The 19,050-nt window shown below is 33.7% G+C and overlaps 2 protein-coding genes across 3 annotated transcripts in view; one reads left to right on the top strand and one right to left on the bottom strand.

Moving 5' to 3' along the window:
* Window positions 1-13,930, top strand: part of Gprk1 (G protein-coupled receptor kinase 1) — a 41,154-nt gene extending 27,224 nt beyond the window's left edge. For both annotated transcript variants that reach the window (XM_077442376.1, XM_077442375.1), the window contains 14 exons: window positions 2,319-2,392; window positions 6,931-7,032; window positions 7,829-7,903; window positions 7,989-8,050; window positions 8,128-8,179; window positions 8,260-8,451; window positions 10,841-11,006; window positions 11,104-11,245; window positions 11,545-11,719; window positions 11,793-11,893; window positions 11,972-12,134; window positions 12,254-12,422; window positions 12,644-12,900; window positions 13,258-13,930. In XM_077442376.1, coding sequence (XP_077298502.1) covers window positions 2,319-2,392; window positions 6,931-7,032; window positions 7,829-7,903; window positions 7,989-8,050; window positions 8,128-8,179; window positions 8,260-8,451; window positions 10,841-11,006; window positions 11,104-11,245; window positions 11,545-11,719; window positions 11,793-11,893; window positions 11,972-12,134; window positions 12,254-12,422; window positions 12,644-12,900; window positions 13,258-13,440 — 1,913 coding nt within the window. In that variant the 3' untranslated portion in view covers window positions 13,441-13,930. The remainder of the gene's footprint in view (window positions 1-2,318; window positions 2,393-6,930; window positions 7,033-7,828; window positions 7,904-7,988; window positions 8,051-8,127; window positions 8,180-8,259; window positions 8,452-10,840; window positions 11,007-11,103; window positions 11,246-11,544; window positions 11,720-11,792; window positions 11,894-11,971; window positions 12,135-12,253; window positions 12,423-12,643; window positions 12,901-13,257) is intronic.
* Window positions 13,931-16,513: 2,583 nt separating this feature from the next.
* Pdxk (pyridoxal kinase) lies at window positions 16,514-18,663 on the bottom strand. The gene is made up of 6 exons (XM_077442410.1): window positions 18,598-18,663; window positions 18,216-18,318; window positions 17,888-18,131; window positions 17,546-17,815; window positions 17,254-17,433; window positions 16,514-17,181 (listed from the first exon to the last, which is right to left on the bottom strand). The coding sequence occupies exons 1-6, from the start codon at window positions 18,654-18,656 to the stop codon at window positions 17,069-17,071; spliced, it is 969 nt and encodes a 322-aa protein (XP_077298536.1). The 5' UTR covers window positions 18,657-18,663; the 3' UTR covers window positions 16,514-17,068.
* Window positions 18,664-19,050: the final 387 nt, after the last annotated feature.

Raw genomic sequence — 19,050 nt, 5'->3', positions numbered from 1 at the left:
GAAATTACCGCTAACCCGAAGGGTGCGTTATTTTTAATCTTCACGTACATATGTACATACACATATGCAAGTACTTGACAATATTCCATTTCAAATATTTTTGATTCGCAACCAAAGCGTTATTTATTTCTGCTGCTTTAAACCCCAATGATAAATCATAGGCAGTATTTTCGTTTCAGTATTTTTTTTTTAAATTCTGGTCTTAATTCAAAGCTTGGACCAAGCCGTTTTTTGAGTTCCGGTTCGGTTCCTGTTGCCTGTGATATTCTCTCGCGCTAAAACAAAACATTAATTTAAATTCTATCGCTAATCATTAATCTGAATATACTTAACTATGTATATACATTTTTGGTCGAAGAAGAGGAATCTAATATATCATTTCGAAAGAAACTATGTAAGGTTTGGCGTTTCGTCCGTAGAATCCGTGACGTCATCGACAAAATATTTCGCACATTTTGATTACGCGCACGACAATCGTTGCTACACAAATCGCGAATATCGAATATCTGGAATTTGAGTTCTCGTTAGTATGATAGTTCGTGTGTTTAACTCTCGATGGATGGAATTTTCGAGTGCCACATGTTCCATGATCGAGATTTTTATGACGTTTGCGAGATCGCTTTGTGCGGAATAATCACCGAACCGATGACGCCATCGATATCGATTCGGTTTTCGATTTCGATTCTGATTTCAGTTCCGATTTCCGATTCCGGATTCTTTTTTCAGTTCCGGTTCCAGATTATTTTTTCAGTTTAGCTTCCGGATTCCTATTTCAGCCGGCTGTCGTTAAATATCATTTTTTTCCAATTCAAATAATTTAATAAAAAAACAAATGAACGTTTACTATTGGATTAGCCATGTTTAAGAGGTTAATATTACAAATACAGAGCAAATCCGGGTAAAACCACTAGTTATTGATAAAAATAAGTTCTGTTTTCAATTTCGCTTGTGGTGTATTCTACCTATAAATAGGATAGAAAATTTGTATTCGTATAGGTAGAATATTTCAAGCTGCCAGTTTCTACGTACAACTTGCATTCTACTGTAATAGGACAATAATATTTGCCTGACATCTCGCCAGTGGTAAACGGACTACTAATACGTAAACCAGTCACAGGACAACCGGTCTCTCTAGATCGGTCACACGTGATCACCCGACACAATAAAACTGGTCATGAGAAAACTGGTCACACCCTAAAATCGGTCACGAGAAAACTGATGAGGGTGAATTCTAATTATATTATAAAAACATACCTCTTCTATAATTTGTATATAAAATTATTATTTTGAATACAAATACCAATAATTTTATTTTACCACCGCCATCTATGCTTAAAACTAAGAACTGGATAGACGTCGGGCACTTTTAAGAAATTCAAATTTCAAACGCGTCTTACACGATATTTTTGCACCATCGTAATGGCGGAGGATCCATTTACTTATATTGATGACCAAAATGAGCAATATGGCAAAGTATGAAAACGATCGGATAAGAGGCAAACTTTTTCTTGAATTGTAATCGTAAGTGAAACCTAAAGGAGGTATGTAAAAATTGTATACTCTCGACCCACCTTTTCCGAACGATGGCCAGTTTTCTAAATACGTACACGTTAATAATTGGCGAATTAGCGTCGTCATCTTTGAGATTGTTCTCTACATATCGTTAGCAGTGCTTCCGCTAATTTATTCAGTTGTTCGCTTGATTTCCCTTGAGCTTTTCCACCACACTATACATGCATACATATGTATATGTACCTTCATATTCCGAACGACGTGGCTATTGGAATTCTACCCGTCCGAAATCGTTTAATTGTGAACCGTTTTAAAGTTATTCGTGTGAAGAAAAGCTTTCTTCGCAAAAAGAAAAAAACAAAAAAAAAACCCCAAGTTTTTCAATCCCACTCGTGCAGCATCTCAATTTCTCTGGGGTGGCACTCGCTTGAAAAGAAACATCGTAACAGGAGTGAGTGTCTGCCTTTGTGAACAAACAATATCTTATGCACCTATTGTTATGTGTGTACATGTGTACTCTTATATTATACGATACCTCTATGTATTTTATTTCTTTTTTGTATGTACATACTAGTGTATAATATTTAATGTAGGTACATATATTGGTGGCGTGCCATGGAAATCTCCCCGTTTTTGTCGCACAGCCTTACAAGGGGATTGGGTGACGTCATACCGAGTCCTGCTCAAGCACACGTAACAGAGGCTGTGCGATGAAAACGTAGAGATATCCACGGCACGCCACTGGTACATTTGTATGTATGTACTGTAAATTGATTGCTTACCATTTTTTCTCTCGTTTGTTTCAGGATATTTATTATTTAAAGATTTCTGCGAGACAACGTGCGACGAGCCCGTTCCGCAACTTCGATTTTATGAAGAGGTAAATTACATATTTACACACACACTTTCAGACACGATAATAATGTTCTTTTCGTACTGCACCAAAAGTGCTCAACTTATTTACATACAGACATAAAACTCTTTTTCACACTCGTTCCAACTAATATACGGTACATATTCGTCTATTACGAGACTCATATCATTAATATGTTCATTTTGTTTTTTGATTGGCATGTTCATATAATACATATCCACATTTAAATCATATAATTGGGCCTATTGGGTTTAATACTAAACATGATATTTATTTTAAACTAGTGGCACCAAAAATCGTACATCAGACGTGTTTACGGCTATACGCAAATAACACGTCCGACTACGCGCACGCTTTGCGGTCAGATCTTCATAATCGTATGGAATGGACATAACGATTTTAAACTTTCCTTGTAATGATTTTTTTTTTGTTCTTAAAACTTACTGGTTTCTATCTACAACAGTGTGGTGACTTTTGTCACACAAAACCGTTGTAAAAAAATGATAGGATTCAATTTATGAATTTTAAGTATTCAGGTTGTGCTTAGATCAAATGTGTGTCAGTTAACCCTTCGTGCAGGACAATATACGATGAATTACATATACTGACACGAGTATCATTCCTTCGCCCCTGCCACGTGTGCCAAACTATTACACTTTGCTACATTGATGAACGACGACCGATGTTTTTTTGTTAAACAATAGTGTTTTACTTAGATTCATTAATTGGAATTGGGATAACTCGTGAAGAGCTGATTGTAGCTAATATGTACGTCCATATTCACAATAAATTGTACGTACATGAGGTACTATGTATGTAGAGTGGAGTAGCAAAGTAAACTAAAAATTTAGAGTTCAATTTGAGCAAATTGTTGTTGAATTTACAAGATTTAGCATTTTCGCAATTCGTTTGACGCGTGTTTTTTTCGTCGGTTGCATATATGATTTGAAAAGTAGCCGCCTCTATAGAGCATACGCATTTCGAGAATGTCTAATGGTCATGGATGATTTCCATGGATAATTAACATGTGAACGAAAATTTCATCCAACGTCAATCTTCTATTCGGACGAATGTTATCTGTTTACGAAACTGTTCTTTAAATAGATTGTATATAAAAAAAACTGTGTTTAGTTTGTAAAAGTGCTAAATTTAAAAATATCAAAGTGATCGTAAACAATAGATTTTGACAAGAATATCGTGTTTTATGCGAGTGGTGCTTAATTGAAGATTAATGAAAGAATATGGGAGGGGGGTTGGTGTGTGCGAATCGAAACAATTTTCCGCACGTGTCGCGCTCGTAAACAAACACCGAGAAACGCCATTACGTGCAGACCCGTCTCGCCTCGCTTCTCCCAGGAGTCTTCGCCTCACTTACCTACTACACTTACTGTTACTGCCTGCCTCCCATGTACATACATATTAGGTACTTACCTATGTATATGTGTGGCGTGCCACGAAAATCTCCCCGTTTTCGTCGCACAGCCTTACTTTAGAGCGGAATACACGAGGACTTGGTATGACGTCACCTAGTCCCCTTGTATACCACGCGCACACGTAAGTGAGGCTGTGCGACAAAAACAAGGTGGAATTTTAGGAAATCATTTTATGTTGGAAAATTCGCAGTTTTAATAAAATATTATTATTCAAAAGATAAACCATTTATAAAAAAATTTACATATAGGTAAGGAGGAAAAATAATAAAAAAAAAGAAGGAATAATAATATTGATAACAGTAGTACTACCTAATGATGTAAAAAATAATGTTAATAATAACGTAGATTACAATTAAAAAAATAATTAAAATTCCATATTACAGCAAAATAAAACAAAACATAAAACTAAGTAAAAAAAATAATAAGATGAATCTTTTTCTCAAAATTATATTATTGAAATTTGAGGTAATCCAATCTTTGACATTCAACAGGGGGGGGGGGGCATTGATGGGGCAGTTTTAATTTTACACTTGGGATACGATAATCACGCCACAGAACGATTTAAATGCGGCATAAGTTTCTTTCTGGTCACAAAAGTATCTAAATCATACCTGGGCAATAAAAGTCTGTACAAAAAAAATAGACATTCGTTCAAGTGTTTGTAACTTACATACATACATATATTCGGCGCAAGACCGTTACGGTAATGTTAACCGAAATTGGGTGCAGTTTCTTTCGTGTTGTCTTTTTTTTTCGATATCTTTCATATCTTAAGATAATGAAGTAAAGTTATTTGGGTCATAGCATAAGAAAGGTCAACAAAGGATGGGGCGAAATCCACCCTGCCTTCGTAGAATTTACACAAAACCCGAGTAACAAGTAGAAATCGGTCCGTTGGTACAATAATTAATGTTAAATGACTGCTACAGAGCAGGGTATGTATTTATAATATACACCCGTATTGTATATACTGTTTTATGTACATATAAATAAATATTTAATATGGGTATACATATACATATATCTTTGGGAAAGTTGAATTTCCTGCATCCGATCGATAGTCTTCTCACTCGCGTCTAGTAAACCAGACCTCTCCCAACTTTTATCTTCGCCATCGATATTGTTTTATTTTTCTTGAAAACATTTTTTTAAAGAACTAGACAAGATACTTTTCAAGATCAGTAGTTAAGTTTCTTCGTTATTCTAAATGATTTTACACAAAAGTAAAAAAAAACATCAACAGCAAAAATTGTTCTGTGCCAAGGATAGGGTCGTGGCGACGAATGGTACAGTATGCATTAATCGAATAATGATGTATGCACATTGTATTTGTATGCTAGTTGCTAAAGTGAAATTATCATAACATTATAATTTATATCAAAGCGGATTTGTTAAAATATTGTATCCAACGTATGTAGGCTTAAAATGAAATGCAATACATAGACTTAATCCTGGGCGAATATACAATCACACTTTCAACTTTATATATATGTAGAGATATGTATCATTATATTCTAGATAGATAAGCACTGGAGTGTATTTTCCTAAATGTATGTATGTCTGAAATAATCCACCCTTCGAAATTAACCGTGATAATTGTTCATCGAAATGTGAAAATAGATACTCACGTGTGTCGTACATACGAGTATGAATATGAGGATGTGGGTTATGTTGATACTTTCGATATAACTTCATTTGCACCATTTACTATACTGCCTTTGTCGTTCGATGGCGAATATTTTCTAAATTTTACAATAAATCATTTCAACGTAAATAAATTTTATCGGATTCGGGTGCATATGTCGGACTATTTCATACTACATATTATACATATGTATGCATAATACATACATAGTTATTAGTAATCATACAAATTTCGTTTCGTTTTCATTTAATCACTTATAGACTTTTGCGTGTATGAAAAATGGTAGTGTTACTAGAAATTTTTATCCAAATTGGCTTATTATGAATTAATCTTTTGTATTTTTTCAAATAAATGAAACAATTTTGAAAATCAAAATTGACTTTTATCAATATTTTTCGATAGTTAAATATGCAATCGATAATAAAGAGAAACATATATCATTTTTTTTATAACATTTTATAAACAGGAAGGCCTTACAGGTAAAACCCAATGCGCCTTACTGGCCAATTACAAATAATACAGCATTTTTTATTATACAAGTCGCTGAATTACGAGACACTGAAAACTCGCAAATTAACGAGACATCTATGAATTGTACATACATTTTATTGTACATTAATAATACTCAAATAGTGGTGACATAGTAGGTAGGAAGCTTCTTAGCCAATTTTTAATCGGGAACCGTTTCAACAATGAAATTAGACAAAATTGGCAAACTCTGATAGGAAAAGATCGACCTGGAGTCACAAATATCCCGGTCTGACCAGCAGCACTACAGATATACTCGGAAAAATTCTTTTCAATCGAGGTCAGCTCATAGGATCGAACCCAGCGCCTCTCGGTGCTAGGCAGAAGCTTAACGACCGAGATATGCTGCTGGCTGACATATGTACTTCCCTGTAAACAAATCTAATATATAATTTCGAATATTTACATACATACAAAGAAAGTTTGTATGTATGTAAATATTGTTGGTTGGGAACTTCGTTTCTATGACGACAATTCAATTGGTTGAATGTAGTTTATAAGTACATTCAACAAGTACTTTATAAGTACATATCTTTTGGATTATTTATATAATATTATATTATATTTTTCCTTTATCATTCATTGATATGAACTTCGACAAAACAAGTCCATAATTGAGTTTTTTATATAAAATTTTAAGTAGCATTTTTTTTTCAGTAATTGTGATTTTATTAAAATTAAAATTGAAAATTTTTTGTCTATAACGTGATATAAATGTAATATCGAAATAAATATTTACATTTACAAACAGCCATGTTGATTAGGTATTTTTCATAATAATCATAATAAATGAATGTTGGATTTCGTTGAAGCCTCCTAGTTATTGAATTTCTAGTTAAAATTATTTTATAATATTATTTTTTTTGTGACAATTGACCATTATCATATTATATATATATGAATGTGTGTTCTAATTCGTGGACTAATTTTGATTGCAGATAAAGGTGTACGAAAAGCAGGAGTGTCCTGACGAGAGAAGAAAAATCGCTAGGAATATTTTCGATAATTTCATTATGAAGGAATTATTAGCACACGCACATGTAAGTGTTACATATATGTATTACGTACATACACACATACATATGTAGATATATCTGCATCGTAAATTTTTGACTTTTCCATAGTTTCACATTATGAGTAAGGTTTAATCAGCTGGCAGCCATCATAGTATTATTATCACTGAAGCGGCGGCGCCGGCAAAATTTAATTATTTTGCAAGCGTTTCGAATTAAATTACGCAAAGTGATAACTCAATGCTTTTAACTATGTACAACGCGTCATACATCTTTCGAATATTATGTAAAGAGTGATTCTCAACACTCAACTTGGATGCTTTTTTTTTTTTTTTTACTTCGCGTCTGAATCTGTCATTCGCGTGAAACAAAATCATCCAAAATTTCAAAATTTAGGATAACTTTTCGCAATAAAAATGGTTATATGACAACTCGAACGTTGTCTTTCATGTGAAGTGCTTGTGGGTTGTTGATATACAACTTTGCTTTTAAAATCATTCTAAAGGGATGTGGCGCTATGTTCTAGAAACGGGAACTGATTTACATTCATTTTCAATGATCGCGTTGAAGTCATTTCGAATGATTCCGTGTAAATGAAGCTGTATTAGTCATATCATATCAGATATTTTGTTTTACGTATAATTGCAAATATGTAATTCACTCATAAAATGTGTTTTATTAAAAAAAAAAATACTTCTAGACTGTCAATATAATTGCATACCCTATGTACATATGTATGTATGTACATTCATACATGTTTATGTGATTACATACACAATTTCGTTTTATCACATTAAATTCTCATTTATTTTTTTTGTTCAAGGACTACTCAAAAGAATGTGTTGCACATGTACAAAAACATTTAATGAAGAATGAGGTACCTGTTAATTTATTTGAGGTTTGTACCATCATTATTTTATCGTTAGATTAAATAATCGTCGAGATTCGACCGTAATCATAATCAAACATACGTTACATTTTAGCCATATATAGAAGAAATCTTTCAACACCTGAGAGGAGAACCTTTTAAAAGTTTTTTAGAAAGGTGTGATTTTATTTGGTCGCTAAAATGTATTAAACGTGCGTTCAGTATACTAAGTGTGTTTTTGTTATTATTTTCAGTGATAAATATACAAGATTCTGTCAATGGAAAAATTTAGAATTAAATATACAGGTACTTAAATATATGTACGGTACAATTTCGTCAAGTGATCTCGAAATGAGTGATGTTGATGCGCTTTTTTTTATTTACAGCTGACAATGAATGACTTCAGCGTACACCGTATAATCGGTCGTGGTGGTTTTGGCGAAGTGTACGGCTGTCGCAAGGCCGACACGGGCAAGATGTACGCCATGAAGTGCCTCGACAAGAAGCGGATCAAAATGAAGCAGGGCGAGACGTTGGCACTCAACGAGAGGATCATGCTGTCGCTAGTTAGCACAGGGGTATGTACTCGGGGTTTGTTTATCGATTCTCCAATCGTTTTGCTCCTCAACGGGGCACTCGTCTTCCTATTTTTTGTGTCTTCCTTGTTTGGCAAGTGCCGCGTTTGTCTCACTCCACTGTATTTGTAGTGCAATTCAACACAAAAAAGTTTTGTTTAAAGTGAACATCCGTAGAACGCCTTGTCCGATGCATTCCCAATTTCTTATGTCTAGTTGCGTGTTCAAAATATTTCAGTTTGCTTTGAAGATCTTTGGAAGACGTTTTTTCTTTGGGCCACCCACCCAACCCCCACGCGTGGGAATGAAATTTGAATGGGAATGAGCGAATACTTTTTAAAAATTCCCAGATTTATCGACTTCGATGTTTGCTCGACTTTTCAGCTTCCAATTTTTGGGGATATCCTTTAAAGATGAACTGTTATGAAAAATGCTGTCAGAAGAGTCTTGTTATACTTTGAGATACTGCAAATGGACATACGTATATGTTACAATGAGCTAGGTTTTCCTCTCGAATTGGGAAACCTCAGTATAAAAAGATTTGGCAAATTATTGCAAAATATGTGAATGCACTTGTTGTTATGAATGTTAACTGCCTATCCACTGCGGATGTTATCATGGTATATTTTTTTCCTTTTAATCTGTGCTTCACAGCCTTGTATGTACACACATACATATGTTTGTATGTAATGTTTATCGAATAGTAAATAGAAATTAATTGTGTGCAAATATTGTACGGTATTATAAAATGGTAGTGAATACCGTAAAGGTGCACACGGCGGCCGCTCGCTGGTATTCTCAGTGAAATGCTTTACGATTTAAATAGCTACTTGGCAACGATAAATATTTACAATTGGTTAATCGTAGACTTTGCCCATAAAATCAACAATGTGTGGCTTTAGAGCACATCTCCGACTATTTTTTAACGCTTTGCATATTCTTTCTCTCTCTCTCTTTTTCTGTTCTATATGCACTTTATGTTCAGTTCTGGCTGCTGTTATTTTTCCCTCCAAAAGGACAATTGGACAGTTCGAAAATGCCACATATGTATTTATATATAAAAAAGGCATTTTGTTTTGAAATAGGAAATTTTTATTTTTAGATATCTTTTAGCAATCTTGTAATGTTGCTATTGCAGTTCGTTACTCATTCTATCACATTTTCTGTGGCTTATTAATATGTATACATATTATTAAACAGGCTAATCTTGTATAATCGTATGTACACATTTTTGTCATTGTTTTTCTCGAAAATTAGACTATCGATTTTAATGAAGTATTTCATTTCGCCTAGTTCTGGTCTACAAATTCCGATAAAACAGGTCTCGGACTTTGAAAAAACTCATTTATGGGGCTAAATATCCAACCCCCATGTAAAATACCCCTGTGGTAACCCCGAGGTACTGGGCGTAAAACCATCGGTTGGCCAGTGTTTCACCGGTGAGCAATCACTTCCTTCCAGGCTGTCTAAATAAATAGTTGTGCATTACCAACACAGTCGTCTCACTCACCCTACCCCCATTACTGGTGACCCCGACATTTGAGCCACGCTGAGGAACCAAGAAGTCAATCGGTGAAACTTTCCTCCCGCCTACAACGCAAGTGACAATAATCTCGCGAGCAACCACTGCCTTCCTACCGACCCGCCCCTGCTAATGCTGATGCTGAGTCCAGACACAACAATACAACAAGGAAAAAAATGATAGAGTGAGTGAGATGGCAACCTTGACGACCGGGGACGAAGTCATACACCATCATCACACATCAAACGGCCATCCAGCTACAAAAGGAGTCGGCAACGAGCGCACGACGACCCACTGTCCAGCTCGCGGCACCACTACCACCACCACCACCACCACCCTCATCAATCGATGCCTACGCTGCACCCACCAGTCGCACTTCACGCCGGGATGAGCTACGCACGTTGTCGATACCTACGCCGTGTCTCACGCTGGAAAGAGCTGTGCAGCATCAAAAATCAAAAATGTGCTGATAGCAGATAGATAGCAGATAGCCCATATCCACAATAATTTCATAAAAAATATATTTTTTTTCTTTTGTAATTTTTGTATCGCTGATGCTAAGGGGGGAGTGATATGGCAACCGCGAGGTACTGGCCGTAAAATTCTATCGGTTGACCAGCGCTTCGCCGGTAAGCAATGACTTCCTTTCTGGCTGTCGAAATAAATAGTTGTGAATTACCAACACAGTGGTCTCACTCGCCCTACCCCCTATGTAGATAACCGAAATTTTGAAAAATAATTAATATGAACTTAAATCTGTTGATTGACGAGCGATATTTCATATACATATGTATCAGTACTAGAATATACAAATAAACACATGTGTACATATACAATATCATCACTATAATTTTGTTTTTTAATTTTTAGGTAGACTGTCCTTTTATAGTATGTATGACATATGCCTTTCACACGCCTGATAAACTGTGCTTCATACTCGATCTGATGAACGGGGGAGATCTTCATTATCACCTTAGTCAACACGGCGTATTCAATGAACCAGAAATGAAATTTTATGCAGCTGAAGTAATATTAGGTAATTTTGCATATTAATAATTAATTTCGGATAAGTGCTGGAAATGACGTATATCTACATATATACGAGTATGCTATTTAATTTTGTTCTCATTTAGGTTTGGAACATATGCATCGACGACACATAGTATATCGCGATTTAAAACCGGCGAACATTTTATTGGACGAACACGGACATGTAAGAATATCGGATCTCGGACTAGCTTGTGATTTCTCTAAGAAAAAACCTCACGCTAGTGTGTAAGTGGATATTCTGTACTTCATATATGTATATTGAATGATACTGTATAAAAACACTTGGAGTTTCATTTTTGCCGAGTCGACACGATACATTTATAATGCAGGGACTAAATATTAATCATCGGCTGATATATTGTACATGTATGTACATAGTAATCAGATCTGTTCAATTTATGTAGGACTAACTCGAATTTTTGAGAAAATCGCCTCAAAAGTGGGCCACAAATAGTAGAATAGACGAGCTAAATAGAACTGTGTAAAACATTGTCTACATATTTGATAAAATAATTTGTTTTTAGGGGAACACATGGTTATATGGCACCCGAAGTACTTTCAAAAGGCACAGCGTACGACTCTTCGGCTGATTGGTTTAGTTTTGGCTGTATGTTGTATAAATTACTTAAAGGACATTCGCCTTTCCGTCAACACAAAACGAAAGATAAGCACGAAATCGACAGAATGACTCTAACGATGGTACAGATTCATTCATTCAATTCAAACGCATAGTTTCATTCAAACGAAATTATAATACATTTCAATGTTTTAGAATGTGGAATTACCGGAAGCATTTAGTAGTAGTTTAAGAACACTGTTAGAAGGATTGTTACAAAGAGATATAGATAAAAGATTGGGATGCAAAGGAAATGGGTCAGTGGAAAATCTGTTTTTTTTTATAAATGTAATAAAATTCAAGTTTATTTTATTTTATTTTTAATACTTTTGTAGGGCCGATGAAGTAAAAGAACATCCATTTTTTGCTGGAATAGATTGGCAACAAGTGTATCATCAAAAATATACGCCTCCGTTAATACCTCCGAGGGGAGAAGTTAACGCCGCTGATGCTTTCGATATCGGCTCATTCGACGAAGAAGATACTAAAGGGATAAAGGTTATTTATTTTCCCTCTATGAGTTGATTGACGGTTTCCAATAGCAACTCATAACTTTCGCTAAATAGGATGAACGTACAATGTAGGTACCTAATAACCGTCGTATTTGATATTTTTAGTTGACGGAGGCCGATCAAGAACTATACAAGAATTTTCCATTGGTGATATCAGAAAGATGGCAAGGTGAAGTAGCTGAAACTGTTTTCGAAACTATCAATCAAGAGGCTGATAAAGTTGAAAACAAGAGAAAAGCTAAGCAAAAACAAAAATTCGATGCCGATGAAAAGGGTGAGGTTTTAGTAAATATGTATAATATTGGAAAAAATAAATAAATTCACTTTTCCAATTCTCAAATTTTTCACTGAGCTTAACTTTAATTACCATGGGAAATCTTATGCCTAATGCGTATGGCCTCTTGACCTAATATAGTCGTGTATTGTGGTACTGAACTGTGAAGTTATTGAACATGTTGTCGGATTAGCTAAAATGTGATGTGGTACTCTTTTTAGAATCGGATTGTATACTTCACGGATATGTAAAGAAACTGGGTGGACCATTCGCGTCCGCTTGGCAGACGAGATACGCCAAATTGTATCCGAACAGATTAGAATTACACCACCCCGAAGGTTCCACAGGAAGTCGACCGCCAGATTTGATATTTTTGGATATGGTGCAAGAAGTCGCTCGAGATCTTACTAGCGTTAAGGGCGAACAGTGTATCGTATTGCGTACCAAAGGGGATAACAAAATTGTTCTCACCAACAGCGTAAGTGTTTCGATTATTTCTCTTTTACGTCTTAAAAAAATACAATCTCTGAACTTTACATACATATGTATACAATGTACCTGTGATATAGCGCGGTATAACCTTTGCCCACTCAAAAGTAAACATGTGTGTGTGTGTGTATTGCATTAAAATTTATACATACATATGTACATGTTAAGATTAAATGAATAACCTCTTTGATAGCTTTGTTTTTCTTTTTTCGAGCAATGTACAATTTTTCTAGAACTGATCTAGTCTATTTATCATTATTCTCGAAAACGAGTAATAAAGTAAAAATTAATAACTTTCGGAAGGGTTTCATAGTAATATATGTACAATATGTGGTTGTGGTTTCAGGATGAGATCGGATTGAAGGAATGGGCGCTTTCGCTACGTTCGGCACACAAGTGCTCTCAGGAATTGCTCTCTTCTATGGCCAAAAAGGCGGGAAAGATCTACGGGACGAACGACGGGGTGCGAGACGGCATCCGGGATCCCAACAGTCAGCAACGCAACACAAACGGCGGGAACAACAACTAGCACGAGCTACCGGCACCCCTGCCCGCTCGGGGTGCTAAAATGTTTCGTCGTTCCAAAAGTGCGATGCAACTGATCAAATGAAGTTTTGTGATTTTCTTATCTATTAGTGTCAAAAATAATACACGTACATCACAATCGACGTTCGTCAACACATCAAAAAAAAAGAAGATAGAATATAATACAGTATATGTGTATTCATATAAAATAGTCACCTAAATAGTTAATTGTGTCAACATGGTGTAGTGAAAGCACTCTACATGTGTTGGATATATGTGTGTGTATCTCTGAGACATACATACATACATACATATGTATGATTATTCTAATTTTATTTATTTCTTTTTGTAAATACTTTATACATGTGTGACCTTTACCTACACACACACGTACTTTCAAGGGTCAATACATATTGTATTATACACATATGCCATTTATGTATATTATTATATATATGTACTTGAGAAGTACAGAGTATGGCCATACAAACTTCTTCAAGATCTTTTTTTTTATTAAATTAGTATTTGAAGTACAGTGTGTATAGATAATCAACTGTATGGATATTATTCGTAGATACACCCGTACAACCCTTTGTAAGAAAAACCTCGACTGTGTGTGTGTGTGTGTGTGTATGTTATAAATGTAATAGTAAAAAGTGAGATAAAGTGTGTCAAAACAGTAAAAATACAATTTTCTATAATAGTATATATATATATATATATATTGTATGTATGTATGTATTGTACGAATCCATTAGCGTGTATCTGTATCTGTATGTGTACAAAAGTCATTTAATTTTTCCACAATTGTACGTGAATTTGGTTCAAAGGTACTACTACTACTACTACTACTACTACTACATAACTATATAATACATGTAAGTAGTAAAAGTAGTTTATACTGAACTGATAAAATGTTCTTAATTAACAAGTTCAAGTGCAAGTTCCGCCGAATCCGTGTTCATCTACATGCATATGCCTCCATTGAAATACTGAATAATTTTATATTTCACCGTCGTCGTGTCGAATAATTGGTCGTTTTTTTTTTCATCGAATTCACAACATGATTAATTGAACTAGAACTTCCTCACTTAAGGTACGAAATAATTAAAATAAAGAAAAAAAAGTGTAAATAATAAAATAGTCAAAAGATGAAAGCGCACATAGTGCGCAGTATTTAGAATGAGAACCTAAAATAAATGATACCTATTCTAAGAATACTGTGTAGTTTTTAATGTTTTGTATGTATATAAACATTTATATAATATTATGATTATATTAATATAATAAAAATATTACTGGTGGTTTGTCAATTACGCTAATCTACAATATTTTAACGAGGAGCGGTATTGACGTTTTCATTCAAATGCAGTATTTTATTTTATAAAAGTCGAATGCCATATTTTTATTATTACATATACATACTTACATATTTATTTCATATGCTGGAGATGTGAATGTGATTTAAATGTGACACATTTGCCCAATGTTTTTAACTTTTTCAGTAAAACGAAACTACACAGAGAAGCCACTTCATTTATATTGAATGAAAAAGAATGTTAATGACATTAATCGATTTCAATTATTTGTTTTTATTGTTACAAGTGACACGAAATTAAAAAAATTACAGCTCACTTACTAGACGAAGATGTGCTTTTTTCAATTATGAAAGACTTTTTATTTCAAGTTAAATTTAATTAGTATTTTCAAATTGAAACAAAATACATACCTATATTTGATTTGGTACCACTCGTTTGAGACGTGATCAGTATTCGTAAAGAGCGACAAGTTAAGCCATCTAATTATAGCGATTAAACGATTTTAATAACATCAATTGCACGCTGCATCTCTGCGAGTCCCGAGTCTAAACAAAATAATACATAAATGTGTATGTATATCCATTCCTAAATTTGCCAACCCTACTGCAATATGTACGTACGTATGTATATGTAATTATAGTGTCTAGTTATTCATGCAGCATAATGTTTTGTTTAATTAAACCATGACATGGAGTGTATTTTTATAAGATTGCATCAAGAAACATTTAAAAAATGTTAATTAATTAGTATTCTTTTAACATTTGATGTATTCATTCGATTAACATTGTTTAATTTGTTTATTTGGTGTTTGGTTAATTGATGTTTAGAGTGTACAGATAGTGTAAAAAAATATGTGTATGTTTGTTTGTTTGTTTGTGTGTACGTGCAGAGATGCGCGTCGAACGTGTAACTTGTGTAGAAGAAGAGGAAACTGCTAAATCATCGTCTCAGTGGCCTAAGTTATCTATCTTTCTTACTGTCTATTTAAATATTCCTTTTTTACTGACTTTCTTTTCACGAATTTCATCATAATACTCAAAGACAGTCATTAATTGAAAACAAATTATTACACAAAACTTACGGCTCAGAACAATCAACTAGTAAAAAACCTACTACAAACTTGAACTTACTCTATCGTATTTCATACATATGTACTATACGTACGTATGTATAATACATAACTCTAATGTGGCTGAATGGTTTTCTGATGATTCTTTGTTTAGATTTTGTGATAATGATATTATAATTTATAAAAAAAAGTCAATGAATTTTGTAGACCTGTATTTATTAAAAGAATAAAGCTTTCTTAACGAAATTCATAGGTTCGATAAGAAATTTATTCAAATTGCCCTTGAATTTTTAATGTATACATTTAAGAAGAGTCATACTGAATTAATTTATTTCAAGATCCGCCGATCTGAACACTGAACACCCTGAATTTTTAAAATTAGCCGTTTTATATATTTTTTCATCAAGAAAACTGATATCAAATCTATTTTTTTGTATGTATACACAAAAGTGATACATTTTATCGTCGTCGTCTCGTCCCGTCTCATAAAAATCAGAATGCGTAGAAACAGCTTATTCTCATTGTATAATTATTGATTTTATATATCAAATATTACATTGTTATGTACATATATAAAAAAATGAGTCGTTGAGTTTTTATCTATTGTTTTTCATATAGAGATTTTTTTTATTTTTTATTATTATCTACATATATAAATGTTTTCTCATTCAGTATAAAAAATATTAAGTAAAATTTAAATATAAATTAGTTTATTTTATATGTTAATTATTTATTACAAAAATTTAGCATACATATTAAAACCTATATTATATATAGAAACGTAAATATCGTAGTATTTGTGATGATGACAATCGGATGCAACTGCGTGATTAAAAAATAAATTAAAAAAAATACTGAATATTTTTTACACTTCTTTTATTCGTCTTATCTCCACGAAACATTGAAATAACTTTTATGTATATTGTGTATATATATATATATTGTATATATTTATTTTTTTAAAGCTATAAATATGTATACATATAATTTTTATAACATCTATAAATAGCTAACACTTACAATACAATGTTAACAGTGTACATATACATATACATATATATGATATGATATGATATGTTCACATGGAAAAACTTAACAAAAGCTTTACAAAACGATAAACATGGGAAGCCCTTTAATTTTGGTCAAGTAACTAGCTAAAAATACACTTTACAAACACATTTCCTACAAGTCACAATATGATTATTGTCGTTGATATATGTATAACATTTACGATAAAAAAAAAATTATTCAACAATGGTAGCCGTAGCTTCTATGATTGGGTTTTCGATAGTGTTCTTGTTTTGTATGAGACGCAATTCAACCTTATCAGACGTCAATTTCGTGTCTCCATATTTTTCTGAAAATACATACACACATACAATATTATATGTACATAGAAATCGCATTAATCGAATTCAAATCGCATTACCTTTGGCAAAATCCAGAGTATCCTTCAATATGCATTGCATAGTAGAGATAGTCTTCTCCAACGACGACTTGATATCTAAATCGCTCTTGTAAGTCCATGCCAACATCAAGGCGGCAAACAGATCACCGGTGCCCGTAAAGTTTGCAGCAAATTTTGGGAAGCGTATCGAATAACAATTTCCTAAAATTACAATTCCAACTATTTATGTATGTAATGACCCATCGAGTTGGATACTATTTACCATTTAGCCGAGTTATCTATACACACAACACAATTTTATATACATAATTACCATTAACGATACTGGCGATGCTTATCATGTTGTTTTCGTCTCCCAACTCGCTGCTGGATAATACTACAATTTTTGCTCCTGCATCGTGAAGCTTCTGTATAGCCTTACGGGCATCTTTCAAGTTATTTATCTTGATTCCAGTCAACAACTCGGTTTCGTATTGATTAGGGGTAAGTATATCGGCCAAACCAATTACGGTATCTCTATACACGGGTAAAACTTCTTGGGGCACGTACATCTTACCGTTGTCGCCCATTACGGGATCGCACACTAAAAAACAGGTGGATAATTTTTAATACTGTCTTCACCGCTAGAATATCAACTAAATGAAATTCCACTGACCGTAGAGTAAATCGGGGTTTTTCGCTTTCAATTTTTTCACAATGTTTGCAACCTCGAGAAGTGATTCAGGGCTTCTGGAATAACCGGTCAGGAGGTGAGTATAATGGTCGATGTTGTTGAGCGACAAACCTTCCATCAGCTCCATCACTTCGGTGCCGTTGACGACTTGTCCTTTAACGTGCTCGTAACCGGTGTGGTTAGAAAATTGAACTGTGTTAATGGCGTCCACTTCAAAGCCCAATACCTGTCACACAGCAATTCACAATATGTACATACTCGTATAATACATATATATGTGTAACAAAAATATTATTATAAATTAACTCACCTGTAAGGGAAACGTAGCACTTTTGTTACCGACGTACCCATGAATTACATGGCTTTGGATGGACAGAACTCTAGGAGAATCTTTAAGTTTGTTCATGTTTACTCTGAAATAAAGCAATTAAGTAATTAGACGTAATTGTGAGTGTGTGTGATATCTAGAAGAAAAATCAATACTCGGCTTTACATTTGATTAAATTGTTGCAACACAAAAATATAATCAGTGTACTTTCACTATAAATCTGACTTCGCTATACTCTGTTTGCATTGACGATAAGAATTACCCATTATATGTATGAAGAGATATGCACAGAATGATAAAAACAATGAAAGTAAATAGCTATTGTGATTAAAATGAGAATATAAAATAAAATATAGTATAATACCTGTAATTGTATTGAGCGTAATCGGAGAACCGACGAAGAGCGACCAGACGCAACAGCATGCAATGTCTGACTGACACAACTATCGATAAAAACAATATTTCACACCATCTATTTACCCAAAGTCGTAGTACTTGAAACCAAGGATTTCCACCATTGTGGTTTGGCACATTGTATTCTAAATACATGAATTGTACAGTGCGGACGAATATTTTATACCATCTATGCATCCAAGTTCTACTACTATTATTTACAGTACATTTTTAGCCAACAGTACAATTCGTCAAATGTATAAAAAGCGTTCCGGCACCTTTTTGTCTCAGTATTTTTTGTTTCAAATGAATATTCTATGTAATGTAATTTGAATATAATCTTTTCCAAACAAGAAATGAGTTCGGCACCTTTTTTTAAAAAAAAAAAGTCATGTGAAAGGTTATTATTGAATGTGTACACCCA

The sequence above is a fragment of the Arctopsyche grandis genome, chromosome 12 (genome assembly GCF_051622035.1).
Source record: "Arctopsyche grandis isolate Sample6627 chromosome 12, ASM5162203v2, whole genome shotgun sequence".
NCBI classification, from domain to species: domain Eukaryota; kingdom Metazoa; phylum Arthropoda; class Insecta; order Trichoptera; family Hydropsychidae; genus Arctopsyche; species Arctopsyche grandis.
This window is presented reverse-complemented; position numbering and strand designations above follow the sequence as displayed.

Bases quoted from the DNA above. Each gene is read 5' to 3' on its own strand.
- Pdxk (XM_077442410.1), bottom strand. From the start codon at position 18,656: ATGCTGTTGCGTCTGGTCGCTCTTCGTCGGTTCTCCGATTACGCTCAA. The intron at 18,319-18,597 runs GTATTATACTAT...GCTTTATTTCAG, and splicing joins TACGCTCAATACAATTACAG to AGTAAACATGAACAAACTTA. The intron at 18,132-18,215 runs GTGAGTTAATTT...GCTGTGTGACAG, and splicing joins GTGCTACGTTTCCCTTACAG to GTATTGGGCTTTGAAGTGGA.